The sequence below is a fragment of the Helianthus annuus genome, chromosome 8 (assembly GCF_002127325.2).
Source record: "Helianthus annuus cultivar XRQ/B chromosome 8, HanXRQr2.0-SUNRISE, whole genome shotgun sequence".
NCBI lineage: Eukaryota > Viridiplantae > Streptophyta > Magnoliopsida > Asterales > Asteraceae > Helianthus > Helianthus annuus.
In genome coordinates, this window is record NC_035440.2 from 22,672,052 (window position 1) to 22,688,840 (window position 16,789).

General features: G+C 36.0%; 2 protein-coding genes across 4 annotated transcripts; both read left to right on the plus strand.

The window, feature by feature from the left end:
* Nucleotides 1–2,019: 2,019 nt before the first annotated feature.
* On the plus strand, nucleotides 2,020–4,309 carry LOC110872378 (copper transport protein ATX1-like). 2 transcript variants are annotated; one of them, XM_022121159.2, is made up of 3 exons: nucleotides 2,020–2,212; nucleotides 3,808–3,883; nucleotides 4,020–4,309. In XM_022121159.2, the coding sequence occupies exons 1-3, from the start codon at nucleotides 2,204–2,206 to the stop codon at nucleotides 4,163–4,165; spliced, it is 231 nt and encodes a 76-aa protein (XP_021976851.1). In that variant the 5' UTR covers nucleotides 2,020–2,203; the 3' UTR covers nucleotides 4,166–4,309. The 2 variants fall into 2 exon arrangements, with proteins under 2 accessions (XP_021976851.1, XP_021976850.1); XM_022121158.2 differs by lacking the exon at nucleotides 2,020–2,212 and having other exon boundaries at nucleotides 3,781–3,883.
* Nucleotides 4,310–4,890: 581 nt separating this feature from the next.
* On the plus strand, nucleotides 4,891–7,185 carry LOC110872380 (copper transport protein ATX1-like). 2 transcript variants are annotated; one of them, XM_022121161.2, is made up of 3 exons: nucleotides 4,891–5,088; nucleotides 6,684–6,759; nucleotides 6,896–7,185. In XM_022121161.2, exons 1-3 carry the CDS (start codon nucleotides 5,080–5,082, stop codon nucleotides 7,039–7,041), a joined length of 231 nt encoding a protein of 76 aa, XP_021976853.1. In that variant the 5' UTR covers nucleotides 4,891–5,079; the 3' UTR covers nucleotides 7,042–7,185. The 2 variants fall into 2 exon arrangements, with proteins under 2 accessions (XP_021976853.1, XP_021976852.1); XM_022121160.2 differs by lacking the exon at nucleotides 4,891–5,088 and having other exon boundaries at nucleotides 6,657–6,759.
* Nucleotides 7,186–16,789: the final 9,604 nt, after the last annotated feature.

The window sequence follows — 16,789 nt, forward strand, 5'->3', positions numbered from 1 at the left end:
TTAAGCATACATACAAAATCATAGGGTAAAGATCTAGTACAACATGTCCTTAACATCGGAAGTGTAGGACACCGGGTCAAATGAACTTTAACCGAGCTTATTCCAACAACGTTGGAAGCGGCTCGTCGAACCCCCGTCAGAAACCCTAAACCATAAAGCTAAACCCTAATTATAAACCCTAAGACTAAACCCTACAATCTAAACTATAAACCCTAAAGGCTAAAACTTAATCTAAACCATAAGGTTAAACCCTAAACACTAAAATACAAATGCTAAAACCTAACACTGAACCCTAAAGCTAAACCCTGACGCTAAAATCTAAAGCTAAACCCTAAAAGTTAAGTGATAAACCCTACATATATTTGAAGAGGAATCGACATGACGGTTCCAACGCCACTAAAATGAGGGTCAATCAGAGTTCATTTGACCTGGTTTCATACACTTCCTATGTTAAGATTGTTTTGTATTTGATCCTTCCCCCAAAATCATATATGTAACCGAAACACAAGAGCATCTTCAATGTTAACATTTTAAACATTCATAAACATGACATATCAGATTAGACACCTATTTCTGCTCAGTCAAACACTAACATCTTCAAACATATTTTAAATAATATTGTGTGTGTATGTGTTTTTATATTCATTTTGTTCACGTCCTCTCCCGGACAATTTTGGACACCGCCATTAAAGGTGCTCTAAGTGGTCCAAATCGGTTTAAAAAAACCAGTGTTTTTGGCCCAAATTGGTTTTTAACCAAATCGTTTAGTAAAAGTTCAACATCCCACTATGTAAAACCAGTTTTTCCAAAAAAAAAAAAATCGGTACGGTTAAAAACCGGATCAATTAAAAAAAAAACGATTTGTACACCTCTAGGTTGGAGTTTCGCCTGAAGCAATTTATTTTGAGTTGAGTCAAGGGGTTTCTAGTTGTGGGTTTCCTCCTAGGGTGGAGGGCCAGGTCACCACGCTTATTCTTCAAGCGGAAATATGATCTATTTGCCACAATGATCAAGATGTAAACAAAAAGTGCTATTAAATTAAACTCTAACCAACCTTTTATAACATACATTTTAACAATTAAATCAAGCTTGAATATTTAGCTTAGATAAAACATGATGACTTACCATTTTATAAAAGACAATTACACCATGAGTAATAGATATTCTAAGGGTTTAATAACGTTTTCAATATCGCTCTATAGATGTTATAGGAGTATGATAAGATATAGACATTTTTCGTACAACCCAAAATAAAAAAAAATATGAAAAATAATAATTGAAAGAGCATTAATAGAAATTAACCATTAGGGTGGTTGGGGTGTTCTCGGTGACCCCTTGCGGTGACCTCCTTCACCGCTTAGGTGGGGTGGCGCCATCAATTCGGTGAGGTAGAGAGAGGGAGGAAACCGGTGGGAAGCTACCGAAGAGAGGGGGAGGAGAGAGGGATGAGGGGACCAATCAAAAGTTTTTTTTTTTTTTTTAATAAAAACCAAGTCACCTAAGAGGGGAGTGCCGCCATCAATTTAGGGTGTTAGGGGAGTTTAAGAGGGGAGTTGACGTGGCACACGAGGATTGGTTTGGCGTAAGAGAGGGGACTCACCTCTTAGGTGAGCACCCCTTACTAGGGATGAGCATATCGGTATCCGATACCGAACCGATACCGATACCGCCTAATACCGATCCCGAATTTCACCCAAACTAGGTACCGATACCGATACCGAAACATGTCGGTTAGGTATCGGTACGGTACGGTATCGGTATTATACCGTATTTTGAGTGTCGGTATCGGTATAATACCGATACCGTACCGTACCGATACCGAAAACACCAAAAAGTGGATACCGATCGGGATACCGATCGGGATCGGGATTGGTACGGGATCGGTACGGGATCGGTACGGGATCGGTACGGGATCGGTACGGGATCGGTACAGGATCGGTATTCGGTGGCATATGCTCATCCCTACCCCTTACACCCTTACGTGTATTTTAAAGGGTGTTACGATGATGATTTCAATTTTAGATTAAAATTGACAAATTAACGCATCTAGAAGTCAACGAAATGTGGTGATCGCTGACGACCAACCGGCGGTCACCAAAAACGTGTTCCCCCTTTTAACCCTATTTAAATCCCATCAATCCCCACTTATTATTCAATCCAATTATCTTTCTCAAAATCAAAATTTCTTCAAACTCAATCAACAATGTCTCAGGTACATACATCTCCATCTTCTTAATTTTGTTCTCAATCGAAATTAGGGTTTTGTATCCATTCATGTTACTTTGATCTGTTTCTATCATCATGTCATTTAACTTTAACAATTTCCAGTTGCTTCGATCGGTTGATATGATTCTGATTGTGGGTTTTCATTTACGATCATTCATTTTTGTGTTTCGATCTGTCTGAAACCCCTTTTGGTTTCATGTTGACTTTTCTGGGTCAAAATCATATGGGTAAAATTAAGTAAAGTGATTAGGAGTTATTAATGGAATTAACGTCCCAAGATTTGTGTTTTTGAAGGTGATGTGGTCCAACGTCATCTTTAAAAGAGGAATTTTGAACAATTATGGGGGCTTTCTTGATCTTTTTATTTATCATGTTCTTAGAAAGCTGGAATCTTTATAAGTTATGATAATAATTTGTATTACAGTTATATCATTTAGGGTATGTTTGGCATGGACCTTCTATCTTTAAGCTTTTAAGAAAAAGCTCATACTCAATAACAAACCTTGTTTGATTAAAAGAGCTTGAAGCTTTTAGGCTAGGAGCTTGAAACTTTTGGTTGAACGCTCCTACTAGTAGCTAGCGTTTAGAAGTAGCTACAAGCTTTTAGAGAAAAAATGACTATTTTAACCTCTAAAGATAATGATTTTTTTAATGCACAAACTTTTTAAATTTTTAGTTATGTCCATTTTGGTCATTTTATACATTTTATTAAAAGGTCCAACTACTATGCCAAACACCAAATATATCTAAAAAGTTACAGCTACAAGCTTCTAGGCTCTAGCCACCAGCGACCAGCCACTTTTGCCAAACGTACCCTTAATAATGACTGCTGTGTTTGTAAGTTGTAACTCTGTTTGAGATGAAATCCCAAATTGCTCTTTGGTTTGATGTATACTGTTCTATATGTCTATAACCTTTTTTTGGGCCAAGATTTAGAGGATCATGGTTATAAAATATAACATTATGTAGATATATGTTACTCATAGGTGATCCTGCTGTATAGATATATTTGATAATGCTCTTCAGTTTGTTGTATTGTGTGCTATAAGTCTGTAACAATTTTTTTGGACCAAGATTCAGCGTGTGGTCCACAACAATTTTTCGACCCCTCAGGGGCGAGGCTTTGTTTTTAGTAGATTAGGGTTTTCTATTCAGAAGGGGATGGCGGCGCAGTTTGTTGCTCGTCTACCTGCTATCCTTATGTAATTTGCCCTGGTGATTGGAATGAAATATAATATTTACATTAAAAAAAATATATATCATTATGTAGATGTATGTTAGTCATAGGTGATCCTGCTGTGTAGATATGTAACGTTATCCAAACGGGTCATAGAGTTTTAGGTTAGTTGGGTTATTGTTTTTGTTATCTTTGTTATTTGCATTTTTGATGTGTTATCTTAACTGTAATTTCTCATTTTGAAAATTTATGAAGTTTTATTCTTTATGGTATAATATTAGTGTTTGATGTCATGTAATACCGTTGAACTCGAGTTTATAATAAAGAGAGCTTTAAAAGAATATATAACTTATGACTATAACGCTTGACGAAGAACTTACAAATCTATATTGATGGATATGCAGACTGTTGTTCTTAAGGTTGGCATGTCATGTGGCGGCTGCGTTGGGGCCGTGAAGAGGGTTCTTGGCAAAATGGAAGGTTCGTTTTATTTATATATTTTTATGTAATAAAAAGGTCATCAAATAGACAGAGTATGCTTCTTAAAAAAATCAAGATTATCAACTTAAAAATGATATAAGTAAATAAGTAATAAGTTCATTTGTTTATTTTTCAGGGGTGGAAACTTTTGACATTGATCTGGAGCAACAAAAGGTGACCGTGAAGGGTAATGTACAACCGGATGCAGTTCTGCAGACAGTTTCCAAGACCGGAAAGAAAACCGAGTTCTGGCCAGCTGAAGGGGCTTCGGCTACCGCTTAGTCACTGTGTACTGATGGTTTTTGGAGCATGGTATTGTGTTCTATAGATTGTGTTTTTCTTGTTTTCTGTAAAGCTAAAACTATCCTGTGACTGTAACATTTGGTATTTTGGATTTGAATAAATGCTAGAACATTACATTATCTATGTCTAGGGGTGTAAATTAGTCGAGCAGCTTGTGAGCTACCAGGATCGGCTTGCTAAAAGCTGGATTCATCCCAAGTTTAAACGAGGCTAAGCCCGTGCTAAGTTATTTAACGAGTCCAAGCTGAAGCTTCACTTATTGAGCTTGATAGGCTCGCCAGCTTGGATAGAATAATTAAATAATTAATAAGTTTTAAATGATTCGAGTCTGAGCTCTAGTTTGAAAACTACTTGTAAGCCACGCTTTGGCTTGGCTGACGCATTTACACCCTATCTGTGTCAAGTTAAGGTCTTGTCCACAACACAACTTAGTTCGTGACCTTTCATGACCATTCATTGGATACGTATTGTCATTTAAGGTTAACCTCTCTACCTTTAGAAATCGAGTTCATGACGACCAAAAAGTGGATACCGATCGGGATACCGATCGGGATCGGGATTGGTACGGGATCGGTACGGGATCGGTACGGGATCGGTACGGGATCGGTACGGGATCGGTACAGGATCGGTATTCGGTGGCATATGCTCATCCCTACCCCTTACACCCTTACGTGTATTTTAAAGGGTGTTACGATGATGATTTCAATTTTAGATTAAAATTGACAAATTAACGCATCTAGAAGTCAACGAAATGTGGTGATCGCTGACGACCAACCGGCGGTCACCAAAAACGTGTTCCCCCTTTTAACCCTATTTAAATCCCATCAATCCCCACTTATTATTCAATCCAATTATCTTTCTCAAAATCAAAATTTCTTCAAACTCAATCAACAATGTCTCAGGTACATACATCTCCATCTTCTTAATTTTGTTCTCAATCGAAATTAGGGTTTTGTATCCATTCATGTTACTTTGATCTGTTTCTATCATCATGTCATTTAACTTTAACAATTTCCAGTTGCTTCGATCGGTTGATATGATTCTGATTGTGGGTTTTCATTTACGATCATTCATTTTTGTGTTTCGATCTGTCTGAAACCCCTTTTGGTTTCATGTTGACTTTTCTGGGTCAAAATCATATGGGTAAAATTAAGTAAAGTGATTAGGAGTTATTAATGGAATTAACGTCCCAAGATTTGTGTTTTTGAAGGTGATGTGGTCCAACGTCATCTTTAAAAGAGGAATTTTGAACAATTATGGGGGCTTTCTTGATCTTTTTATTTATCATGTTCTTAGAAAGCTGGAATCTTTATAAGTTATGATAATAATTTGTATTACAGTTATATCATTTAGGGTATGTTTGGCATGGACCTTCTATCTTTAAGCTTTTAAGAAAAAGCTCATACTCAATAACAAACCTTGTTTGATTAAAAGAGCTTGAAGCTTTTAGGCTAGGAGCTTGAAACTTTTGGTTGAACGCTCCTACTAGTAGCTAGCGTTTAGAAGTAGCTACAAGCTTTTAGAGAAAAAATGACTATTTTAACCTCTAAAGATAATGATTTTTTTAATGCACAAACTTTTTAAATTTTTAGTTATGTCCATTTTGGTCATTTTATACATTTTATTAAAAGGTCCAACTACTATGCCAAACACCAAATATATCTAAAAAGTTACAGCTACAAGCTTCTAGGCTCTAGCCACCAGCGACCAGCCACTTTTGCCAAACGTACCCTTAATAATGACTGCTGTGTTTGTAAGTTGTAACTCTGTTTGAGATGAAATCCCAAATTGCTCTTTGGTTTGATGTATACTGTTCTATATGTCTATAACCTTTTTTTGGGCCAAGATTTAGAGGATCATGGTTATAAAATATAACATTATGTAGATATATGTTACTCATAGGTGATCCTGCTGTATAGATATATTTGATAATGCTCTTCAGTTTGTTGTATTGTGTGCTATAAGTCTGTAACAATTTTTTTGGACCAAGATTCAGCGTGTGGTCCACAACAATTTTTCGACCCCTCAGGGGCGAGGCTTTGTTTTTAGTAGATTAGGGTTTTCTATTCAGAAGGGGATGGCGGCGCAGTTTGTTGCTCGTCTACCTGCTATCCTTATGTAATTTGCCCTGGTGATTGGAATGAAATATAATATTTACATTAAAAAAAATATATATCATTATGTAGATGTATGTTAGTCATAGGTGATCCTGCTGTGTAGATATGTAACGTTATCCAAACGGGTCATAGAGTTTTAGGTTAGTTGGGTTATTGTTTTTGTTATCTTTGTTATTTGCATTTTTGATGTGTTATCTTAACTGTAATTTCTCATTTTGAAAATTTATGAAGTTTTATTCTTTATGGTATAATATTAGTGTTTGATGTCATGTAATACCGTTGAACTCGAGTTTATAATAAAGAGAGCTTTAAAAGAATATATAACTTATGACTATAACGCTTGACGAAGAACTTACAAATCTATATTGATGGATATGCAGACTGTTGTTCTTAAGGTTGGCATGTCATGTGGCGGCTGCGTTGGGGCCGTGAAGAGGGTTCTTGGCAAAATGGAAGGTTCGTTTTATTTATATATTTTTATGTAATAAAAAGGTCATCAAATAGACAGAGTATGCTTCTTAAAAAAATCAAGATTATCAACTTAAAAATGATATAAGTAAATAAGTAATAAGTTCATTTGTTTATTTTTCAGGGGTGGAAACTTTTGACATTGATCTGGAGCAACAAAAGGTGACCGTGAAGGGTAATGTACAACCGGATGCAGTTCTGCAGACAGTTTCCAAGACCGGAAAGAAAACCGAGTTCTGGCCAGCTGAAGGGGCTTCGGCTACCGCTTAGTCACTGTGTACTGATGGTTTTTGGAGCATGGTATTGTGTTCTATAGATTGTGTTTTTCTTGTTTTCTGTAAAGCTAAAACTATCCTGTGACTGTAACATTTGGTATTTTGGATTTGAATAAATGCTAGAACATTACATTATCTATGTCTAGGGGTGTAAATTAGTCGAGCAGCTTGTGAGCTACCAGGATCGGCTTGCTAAAAGCTGGATTCATCCCAAGTTTAAACGAGGCTAAGCCCGTGCTAAGTTATTTAACGAGTCCAAGCTGAAGCTTCACTTATTGAGCTTGATAGGCTCGCCAGCTTGGATAGAATAATTAAATAATTAATAAGTTTTAAATGATTCGAGTCTGAGCTCTAGTTTGAAAACTACTTGTAAGCCACGCTTTGGCTTGGCTGACGCATTTACACCCTATCTGTGTCAAGTTAAGGTCTTGTCCACAACACAACTTAGTTCGTGACCTTTCATGACCATTCATTGGATACGTATTGTCATTTAAGGTTAACCTCTCTACCTTTAGAAATCGAGTTCATGACCTTTCATTTCACGTTTGGTCTTTCAACCATAGTTGTCGAAGTCGCACTCAAGGCGCAAAGGATATGCCTTGTGCTTTAGTGCAAGGCGCTTAAAAAGCAAACACTTTTTTTATGGCAAATCGTATAGTATGTAGTACAATTTATAAGGGTTTTAGACATGTTTTAAGCTGCTTTAGGTTGCTTTAAGCTGATTCGAGGATTGTTTAGGGTTGTGTTGTTGTTTAGATATCTTCAAGCGATTTTTGACTGGAGTTTCATTGGAACTTGACCTGAAAATTATAATTGGCTATATCTTGTTATATTAACATTAAATTTAATTTAATATTAAAGAGATCAAAGTTATTTTGTAGAATGAATATTGTGATCATATATAAATGCACATGTGAAGAAATAGTGGTTAACTAGGATGTTAGTCCATGGGTCGAGTCTCGTCAAGTGGGGTTAGTCCCTCCTTTCCTCGATCGATGGCTGGGTCATCCTCTAATCTGTCACCTGCACAGTGAAAACATACCATGACTCACAACAAGGAGAATGGGGTGGGGGTTGCTCCTTGTTACCACTCTCTGGCATGAGAATAAGTATTTGCTATGGAAGCAAGATAAGTGTTAAGTAGTAATTGTGAGTGAGCAGATTAGCATTACCTCAAACCTGGTTCGAAGTGAAGTATTTATAGCCGAAGAGTGAAGGAGAAGAGCCAATGGGCTGCTTGATGGGCCTAGGGCCTGACTGACAACTTGCAGCTTTCGTAGACTTGACAGGAGCACAGGTCACGGGAGTGTTGGGCGCACGCGGAGATGTTGTCATGTGTCCTGCTGTACCAATCGCACGAAGGAACATCCGCCACGTGGCCTGCTGGGGTTGTCAGTCTGTCCATCAGCTTTTATGCATGTGGGCTGCTGGGGTTGTCAGTCTGTCCATCATTTTTTATCATTTTTGATCGGTGTAAAACACGTGTTGATTTCTATACCGAGTGCATGTATCGTAACGGTACTATAACGAACCGAATCGATACTGATCGAATGCATGCGGTAACGTATCGCCGCAACGTGCTAACAAATACGCTAGTTTTCTAGAAAAGTTTATAAGTTTAAGGTTTTTGTTTTTGTTTTTGGATGGGTTCATAGATGTGAAATTAAATTATTTTATGAAAATAAGTTGGTTTGATGCAGGCGCTGAATTCAAGAAACGGATGCAGCAGCATTGGTGTGGAGAGCATCTTGGCATCAATTCTTTTTTGGATGCGATCGGCTGGGAAAAGAATGATAGCAAACACTTGTTTGTCACATTAGCCGAATGAAAAGAGAATAAAAAATTAACTTTTTTTGTTACATAATATTCAGTAATTCTATTCTAATGATAAAATTTTTTCAAGTTTGGTGAATACTGCCAATGAGCTAGTGGTGGAGTGGTAAGGGAGAGACCTTGTGTTCCAAGTGACCCAAGTTTAATTCCTACCCCTAGCATTTAGTTTCTGTGGCACCTGGTGATAATGGGAGACTAGACGAGTAGGCGGCGATCGCTAGTTCGATCCTTGAACTGAGCGGGTTTTACCTCACCGCACTGTCGTGCATTCGGGCGAGTGTTCACGGGCTTCGGTCCTAGGTGAGGGTTTTCCCCGGTTCGGAAGGCGAGTGTATCCCGATGTGGTGAATTTCGCCAGTAGCCCATTTGATGGATTTGTTGACCGTTCAAAAAAAAGTTTGGTGAATACTAACTTATTTTTTAAGTTTCAATTTTATTTCTTATATTCGTGTATTAACATTTCAAATTATAAACAATTAAAATTCTTGATTGGTCGATTTTGTTATTGTTTTATTATATATATATATATATATATATATATTATTTTGCTATTGTTTAATTAAACATATATTATTTTGTTATTGTTTTATTATCCATATATTATTTTGTTATTGTTTTATTATTTTTAGTGTTAAAATGTCTGTGTTTTGACACGTAATTAATAACATGATTACTTTTATTGACATTTTGGATGTGAATTCTTTTTTGAGTGATTGGTACTGAGATACGATTACGATTTGTTTAAATTAAGACGTACTTTTGCATCGTTCGTTTCATTGTTTAGAGTCGAACCACAACTACAACAAACCGAACACATCTAGATATTATTTTGGTTAATGTTACGACTTTTTTTGTTTTATTTATCCTTTGTCATAGTATCCGATACCGATTGAACTCTCATCACGTCCCCGCCACAATGCCGTTTAAATTAGAATATGTGGTCTATATTAACTCTTCATTACACCATGCAAGAAATTTAATTTTTTAACTATTATAGTTAAAGCTAACTTTTAACCATATACGTATTTACTTAACCGTGTTGTTTACTTATTTTTACTGTCATTTCTAACACCCCGCTGCGAAGCGCGGGTTCTAATGCTAGTTATAAATAATATACATCTTTAATTTAATAGTTTTATTTTAACTTATAACTTTCGTTCATTAGTTTCTTTTTATATAAAAGGGTGGAGATATAATAGGAAGTTTATTTGGCTAGGAAGGATAGGAAGTGATCTTGACCATCCATTAAGTTAATCAATGGTTAAGATTAAATCAGGGAAATTGAAAGGAAGAAAAAAGGCGCGTGAGTTTGTTCAAGGACATTCTAGTCAATCCAAGCCAATAGTTTCTCTCTCCTCCAATTCCCCCCCATTTTTTAAACGTTAATAACTCTTTCATACGACATTATTTTTTTATAAAAATTGCACCAAAAAAACGAGCGTTTTTTTATCTTTAAAACGAGTATACTATTGCTATATTTAAAAAAAAATTTAAACCCAGTTGCGTAAAACGCAATAGAAAAACAACGTAAAACGCAATGAAAAAAAACCTAAAAAATGACATTTTTCTAAAACGCAATGCACCAAAAACACAAAGAAATGACTTATTTGTAAAACGCAATAGCCAGAAAACACATAGAAATGTCTTATTTGTAAAACGCAATGGCCAGAAAACACATAAAAAAGTGTTTTACCTAAAACGCAATGCACAAAGAACACAAAGAAATGACTTATTTGTAAAACGCAATGGCCAGAATACACTTAAAATGTCTGTTTTCTAAAACGCAATGGACTGAAAACACATAAAAAAGTGTTTTACCTAAAACGCAATGCACCAAAATCACAAAGAAATGTCTTATATGTAAAACGCAATGGCCAGAAAACACTTAAAAATGACTCATTCTAAAACGCAATGGACTGAAAACACCTAAAAAATGTGTTTTACCTAAAACGCAATGACTAAAAACACTTAAAAATGTGTTTTTTTTTTTTCTAAAACGCAATAGCCAGAAACCACATAAAACTCTCTTATTTCTAAAACGCAATGGACACATAAAACTGTCTGTCACTGTGAACTGTCTGAATTGTCTACGAATTACTGTCTTCGAAATGAGCCAATTTCTGGAAAATTAATTTTTCTGATGCCGCCCCTGGGACCCCGCTACCGGGGGCTGCCGCCCCCGGACCCCCGCAAAGATCATAAAACGCAATGACTAAATCATAAACCCAGATCATGAAAATGAAATTAAAGAATTTCTTACATGGATTGAAGCCGATTTCTTCATCAATTGACGAAACTTTGAATGATAGAAACACTTATCAACGCTCGAATCGAACGAATCGAGTGATTATCTCCAAAATCACCGGAAAAACGAGATTTTTTTTATGAAATTAAACTGGGTTTTCTTCAAAAAAAACTGAAGAACACGTTGATCGGGTTCTGAATCATTGATTGATGATGAAAATCGCACTATAATGTAGTGATTATTGAGATAGAAAGTGAAGAAATAGTTGAAGATGGTGGGTTTTGAAAATGGTGGGTTTTGAATTTACTGGGTTTTGAAAAAGGAAGAAGAAGGAGTTGGATTGACTAAAATACCCTTTCTCTTTATTTTAAAATTTGCCACATGTCATAATCCTATGGCTTCCTATCCTTCCTAGCGAAAATTAACTTCCTATTTGATCTTTTCCCTTATATAAAAAGCTAAATACGCAGTTCCTTTATTTATTTTCTCGACATTTTATTTTTTGGCTCGACATTCCGATATAAATTTGAATGAAAACGAAGTTGTATTCGAAATGGTGGTACGGTGACAAACCGAGCAGGCGTTACAAGTATCTGTGTTATCAGAACCGGTGTCGTTATTTTTTATAGTTTTCGATCGATGTAAAACACGACTTTATTTGTTTGGGTTACATCATACACTTTTTATGTAATATGTAAATAAACTTTTTAGTCGTCAAATCGAGCCTTACAAATTTTAATATTCTTACTATAATGCATGAGTTTCACCCACCCGCTAGTTCACCGATTAAATGCAATGATTCATAGATTGTGAAAGACAGTTTTCCAATTTTTGGTCGAGTCTCTCTTTTCTTGTGATCACGATTGAGAGGTCGGTATACTTATTTTCATTTAATTCTGATAAGATGCATTCATTTAATTTTGATGTGATGTATCTATATTTGACTCTTGAATTCATATTAATTGTGACATGTGAGTTCATATTAATAAAAACTTTATAAAAATTAAAAAATACAACATAAAAACATAAATAAATTCATTTCATAACATAAAAAAATTACATTTCCTAAAAATTAAAAAAAAAAAACATTTCCGAAAAAAATTACATTTCCTAAAAATAAAAAATTACACTACTCGTCTTCGTCTTCGTCTCTGTCACCGTCCCCGACGTTTACGTTGTTCCACATTATGGCATGCGTGAAGTCGTTGGTTAGTGCGAAGGAGTTTAAATCCTGTTGCGTCGGATCTACCGGGACAATATTCCCGTAAGATGCATTCTCATCATACTCACAAATCGCCCGACCTTCGTCTTCAATAATCATGTTATGGAGCAAAATGCAAGCGTACATACAAAGGCGCAACCTTTTCGGTGTGAACACACGTGCCGGTTGTTCAAGGATGGCCCATTTTTTTTTGTAAAACACCAAAAGCACGTTCGTTGCATACAATCAATGCTACCAAGCATTCCCGGAAACCCGTGCCTTGCTTCATGAGCTTGGTACAACTGTTGAACATCATACGCGTTTGGTTTCCGCAAATATTGTTTGCTATACAGTTTCACCACATTATGGCAAAACCGATACAAACATTCCCGCGCAGTTCTTGCCGACATCTGTAAGTACTCGTCCAAAGCGTCGGCCACTGTCCCGTACGCCAATTGGCGAATGGCCGCAGTACACTTTTGTAACGTGGTGAACCCTTCATGATTCCGAGCATCGGGTCGTTGCGTGAAAAACGGGTCTAGCCCCGCCAAATCATCAGCAATCCGTGTGAATAACCGGCGACTCATTCGGAACCTTCGTTTGAAAATGTCGGCGTTGTAAAGGGGTGCATCCGAAAAATAATCGTTAACCAATTTCTCGTGCGTTCCTGTCGTAAAAAATATATAAATACGAGGAAATATATAAATATATAAAATTTATTTATGACAAACCTTGGCGGTCTCTGTTAGTCCGTATTCGTCTGGTAATAACGTTTTCAGACGAGCCATCTCCCTCTTCGTCTTCCTCCTCCAAAAGAATCTGCGCCGCCTTTACCACAACGTTTGCGAAAAACATCTCCTCTTCGTCAGAAGAAGATGAGGACCACCAAGAATTAGATGCCATTGGTATAAATGTCACACCCTGGCTTTGCGGAAGCGTGGGTTTATTTGGTGTGACTTCTTAATACCATAGCTTAATCACAACAAAGCTATATGATAGTAAAACCATGATGATCATCCATTACTTCAAGTTTTAAAAAAAATAAAAGTACCACAGCATTGTTTTAAAGTTGACACATGCAACGAGTTTACGACATAACAAAATAAAAACCTTGTTCAACAGACATAACCACAAACATGAAATAAACACAGCTTAAGACTTGTTACTCGTCCAGGCAAAAGTCAAAACCCCTAAACTTGGATGACCTCATATCTCCTACGCAGCATGTAGACATAGCATACCTCGCCAGATCCCTAATTCCCTGAAATACATGTAAGTTGAAAAATCAACAAAAATGTTGAGCGAGTTCATGTATAGTGAGGATGTAAAACCGTTGTAATACATTTGTAAGTATAAAAATTCCCTGGTATGTAGCAAATAAGGAAATAAAGAGATCACCAATGGTTTGCAAGGCCATTGATATGTGTGAAGTGCAGTAGGAAGACTCAAACCTAGCAGATTTTTGCGTCGGGCTCAAAGTCACCCCGAGGTCCGTTTTGTTGGGCCTGGAGTTGGGCTCGCTACACCCAGATAGATCTACCGCTAATGACCCTCGGTCCTACAATGAGGATTAATGGCCTCCAGTTTCAGCCTACCCACTCACATGATCTAAGTAGTAACCCTCCTTACGCTAACCATACCATCTAAAAAGTATTCGTAATCATAGTAACATGTATTTCACCCCCGAAGTATAAAAACTGAAAACAGTTAAGAGAAAAGGGGGACATGAACTCACAGAAGTGCGTCTCGAAATAGTAAATCCCGATCAACATGCTGCGTGACGACCTACACGTACTAATTTCTATTAGACGGACGGCCGTGCCTTGGCTTAAGGTTTAACGTCTTTGGGAAATAGTTAGACAACTATTTCGTATTTACATTTCTTAATTATTTTGTATAAATATTCCTTCCCAAGGATGGGGGTATTAATACATGTGTGTTTTTATAATTCCAAAAATATATTTTTAAGTCTCACTTAATAAAATATATTTTAAATCACTTAAATATTCTATCTCCAAAATATACATATTTTTCCCAAAAATATTATATTTTATTCCATACAATTTCCAAAATAATACTTTTGTCAAAATACACATCCGAGAGTGTTTTCCGAAAATACATAAGTTACATTTTAAGGTTCGTGTGGTAGTAATAATACCGGTGTAACTTAAATATCTATTTGTGAAGGCGTTGGTATTATTTTGGAGTCATTACTTCTCAGTGTATTCAAGTTATATTATTTTTACTCTAAAAATAATATACATATAGTTCACAAAATAATCATAAAATCACACAAGTGTTTTACTATGAAATATATATCCTAAATATATATTTAACAAGTTTTATTTACGAAAATCCACCTCCCCGACACTTGGTTATTTTATAATAAAAATCATGGCGAATTTTGTTTGGAAAAACAATTTAAAAATATATTCATAACACTTGTCACAAAAATATTTCCATGTGTTATATTTCTGGAAAAATTTCGCCAGAGTTTCCTCTGTAACTGGAGGTCGCCACGCTTACTAGCGTATCATTTTCTTTTAAAAATTCAACCAAACAATTTTCCAACCATCAATATTCAATATTCAAACATCAAACTAGTCAAAAATAAGTATAAATCGCAAACTCATGAACTTGTAAGTTGTGTAAAACATGTAGCAATTTTCCAACATATTTAGTAGATCTTGTTTTCTTTAAGATTAACATCAGTTTCCTGAAAACCTTACTTTTAAAGAATATGTAATCTCACAACTTCTAGTCAATATTTTCGAAAATATTTCTTTGTTAAATCTTTTGTCACACAAGTGTTCACACACTTGCTTTTTCACTAAAAAGCTTGTAGTTTATGTAAGATCCGGGTTTAAAACAAGACTTGTATATTTCACTTGGTTTTTCCGAAAAACCACTTGTAGGTTTTTAGATCTACTAGTTCAGAACTCTATTTTACAAGAAAAATCACTTTTACACAAGTTCATGTTTATGTGTGGAATAAAGGTTCATCATCTTGCATCCTTCACACTTAACACATCACTAATTCATGTTCCATGAACATGATCTAGCATGGTTAGATGACGATCCGTTCCACTACTAGCATCAAACAACATAAAATAACCACAACTAGTCAAGATTTACAAGATTTACACCATTTGTTTCTCTTTATCCAACTAGTTCATCATTCTTTCAAGACTTTTAGTTTTGATCTTGTATGTTCTTGAGTTTTAACCGTTAAATCTCTTATTAACCACCTTAAACAAGATCAAGAGGGTGTTTAGAAGCACTTACTACTAGCTCGTGGCTAGGGAAGAATCAAAGCGTAAACAAGGTGGATAAAAGCAATGTAGAGAGGTTCTTGAGCTTCCGTAAGCACCGAGCCTCCTTGTATGTCACCTTTCACCTTTGTGTGTATGTGAAATAGCAAGAACCAAACTTGATGATGGGTGGATGTGGGATGATGGTTTCGGCCGATCACAAAGGAGAGGGAAGGAAGAGAGCAAGTTTTGTTTAAGTGTTTTGTTGAATGAAAGTGCTTACCTCTTATGTAAATATATAACCCATTCAACACTATTAACCAATATATAATATGTTCTCAAGATATTAGGCATGATTAATAAAATAATCAAAGAGGTGAAGGTGTGTCCCCACATGGGGAACCGATCGGTTGAGGGGGGGGGGTTATGGTTTGATTTCAACCAAATAGTTAAGTGTCTAGTTATGTTAGTTAGGGATTTAAGTAGGTTATTAGTGTGTTATGTAATATAACGGGTGTTAGGGTGTTCGGGGACCCTAACTAGCTCAAAAAGGATAAACAATGTCATTGACAATATTTTTATGTTCCGAGTTAAGTCCGGTTGTTCGGTTGGATATTGATCCGTTAAAGTGCTAAATAAGCATTTAAAGTGTCTTTTTATAGTGTTTTTAGTGACACAATGAATTTCCGACACTTTGGAAAGTGTCTAGTATTATTTTCCCATGTTTTTGCACTTTAATAGTTAAGTTAAATGCTGAATTTTGTAATAAAGTGCAGAATTTTGTAGTTAAAGAATGTTTAAGGCACATCCGGTCACTATAACTATCGCCTAGTGACGCAGTTTAACAATCCTCACCTCCCTACACTCCCTACTAGTGTAGTAATCTATTCCCGGCTCATTCTGGCCTCAGAGACAGTGTCTGTCTAGTGCTGGCTATGTCAGCATGTTTACTGGGTTATCCGTTCACTGTGCTAACTGTGCTTTTGTGCATCAAGTTTGTCACTATAGTTTTGTGTGTAATAAATGGAGTGACAGTAATAAAGTATGATGCATGAACATGTATGTATCAGAAATCAAGAAGCAGTTAGACCATAATGTAAGCAAGCACAGTAATTAAGCATCAATTAAATATTAATTAATTCGTACGGATACCTGATTTGGTGAGGGTTGTCACAATAAAAATGGGAGTGTTTTTTTTTTATAAAAATGGATG

What these genes read in the sequence shown, in the direction of transcription:
- LOC110872380 (XM_022121160.2), top strand. Translation starts at nt 6,672, where the DNA reads ATGGATATGCAGACTGTTGTTCTTAAGGTTGGCATGTCATGTGGCGGC. An exon ending in GGTTCTTGGCAAAATGGAAG is followed by an intron (nt 6,760 to 6,895) that starts GTTCGTTTTATT and finishes TTTATTTTTCAG; the next exon opens with GGGTGGAAACTTTTGACATT.
- LOC110872378 (XM_022121158.2), top strand. Translation starts at nt 3,796, where the DNA reads ATGGATATGCAGACTGTTGTTCTTAAGGTTGGCATGTCATGTGGCGGC. An exon ending in GGTTCTTGGCAAAATGGAAG is followed by an intron (nt 3,884 to 4,019) that starts GTTCGTTTTATT and finishes TTTATTTTTCAG; the next exon opens with GGGTGGAAACTTTTGACATT.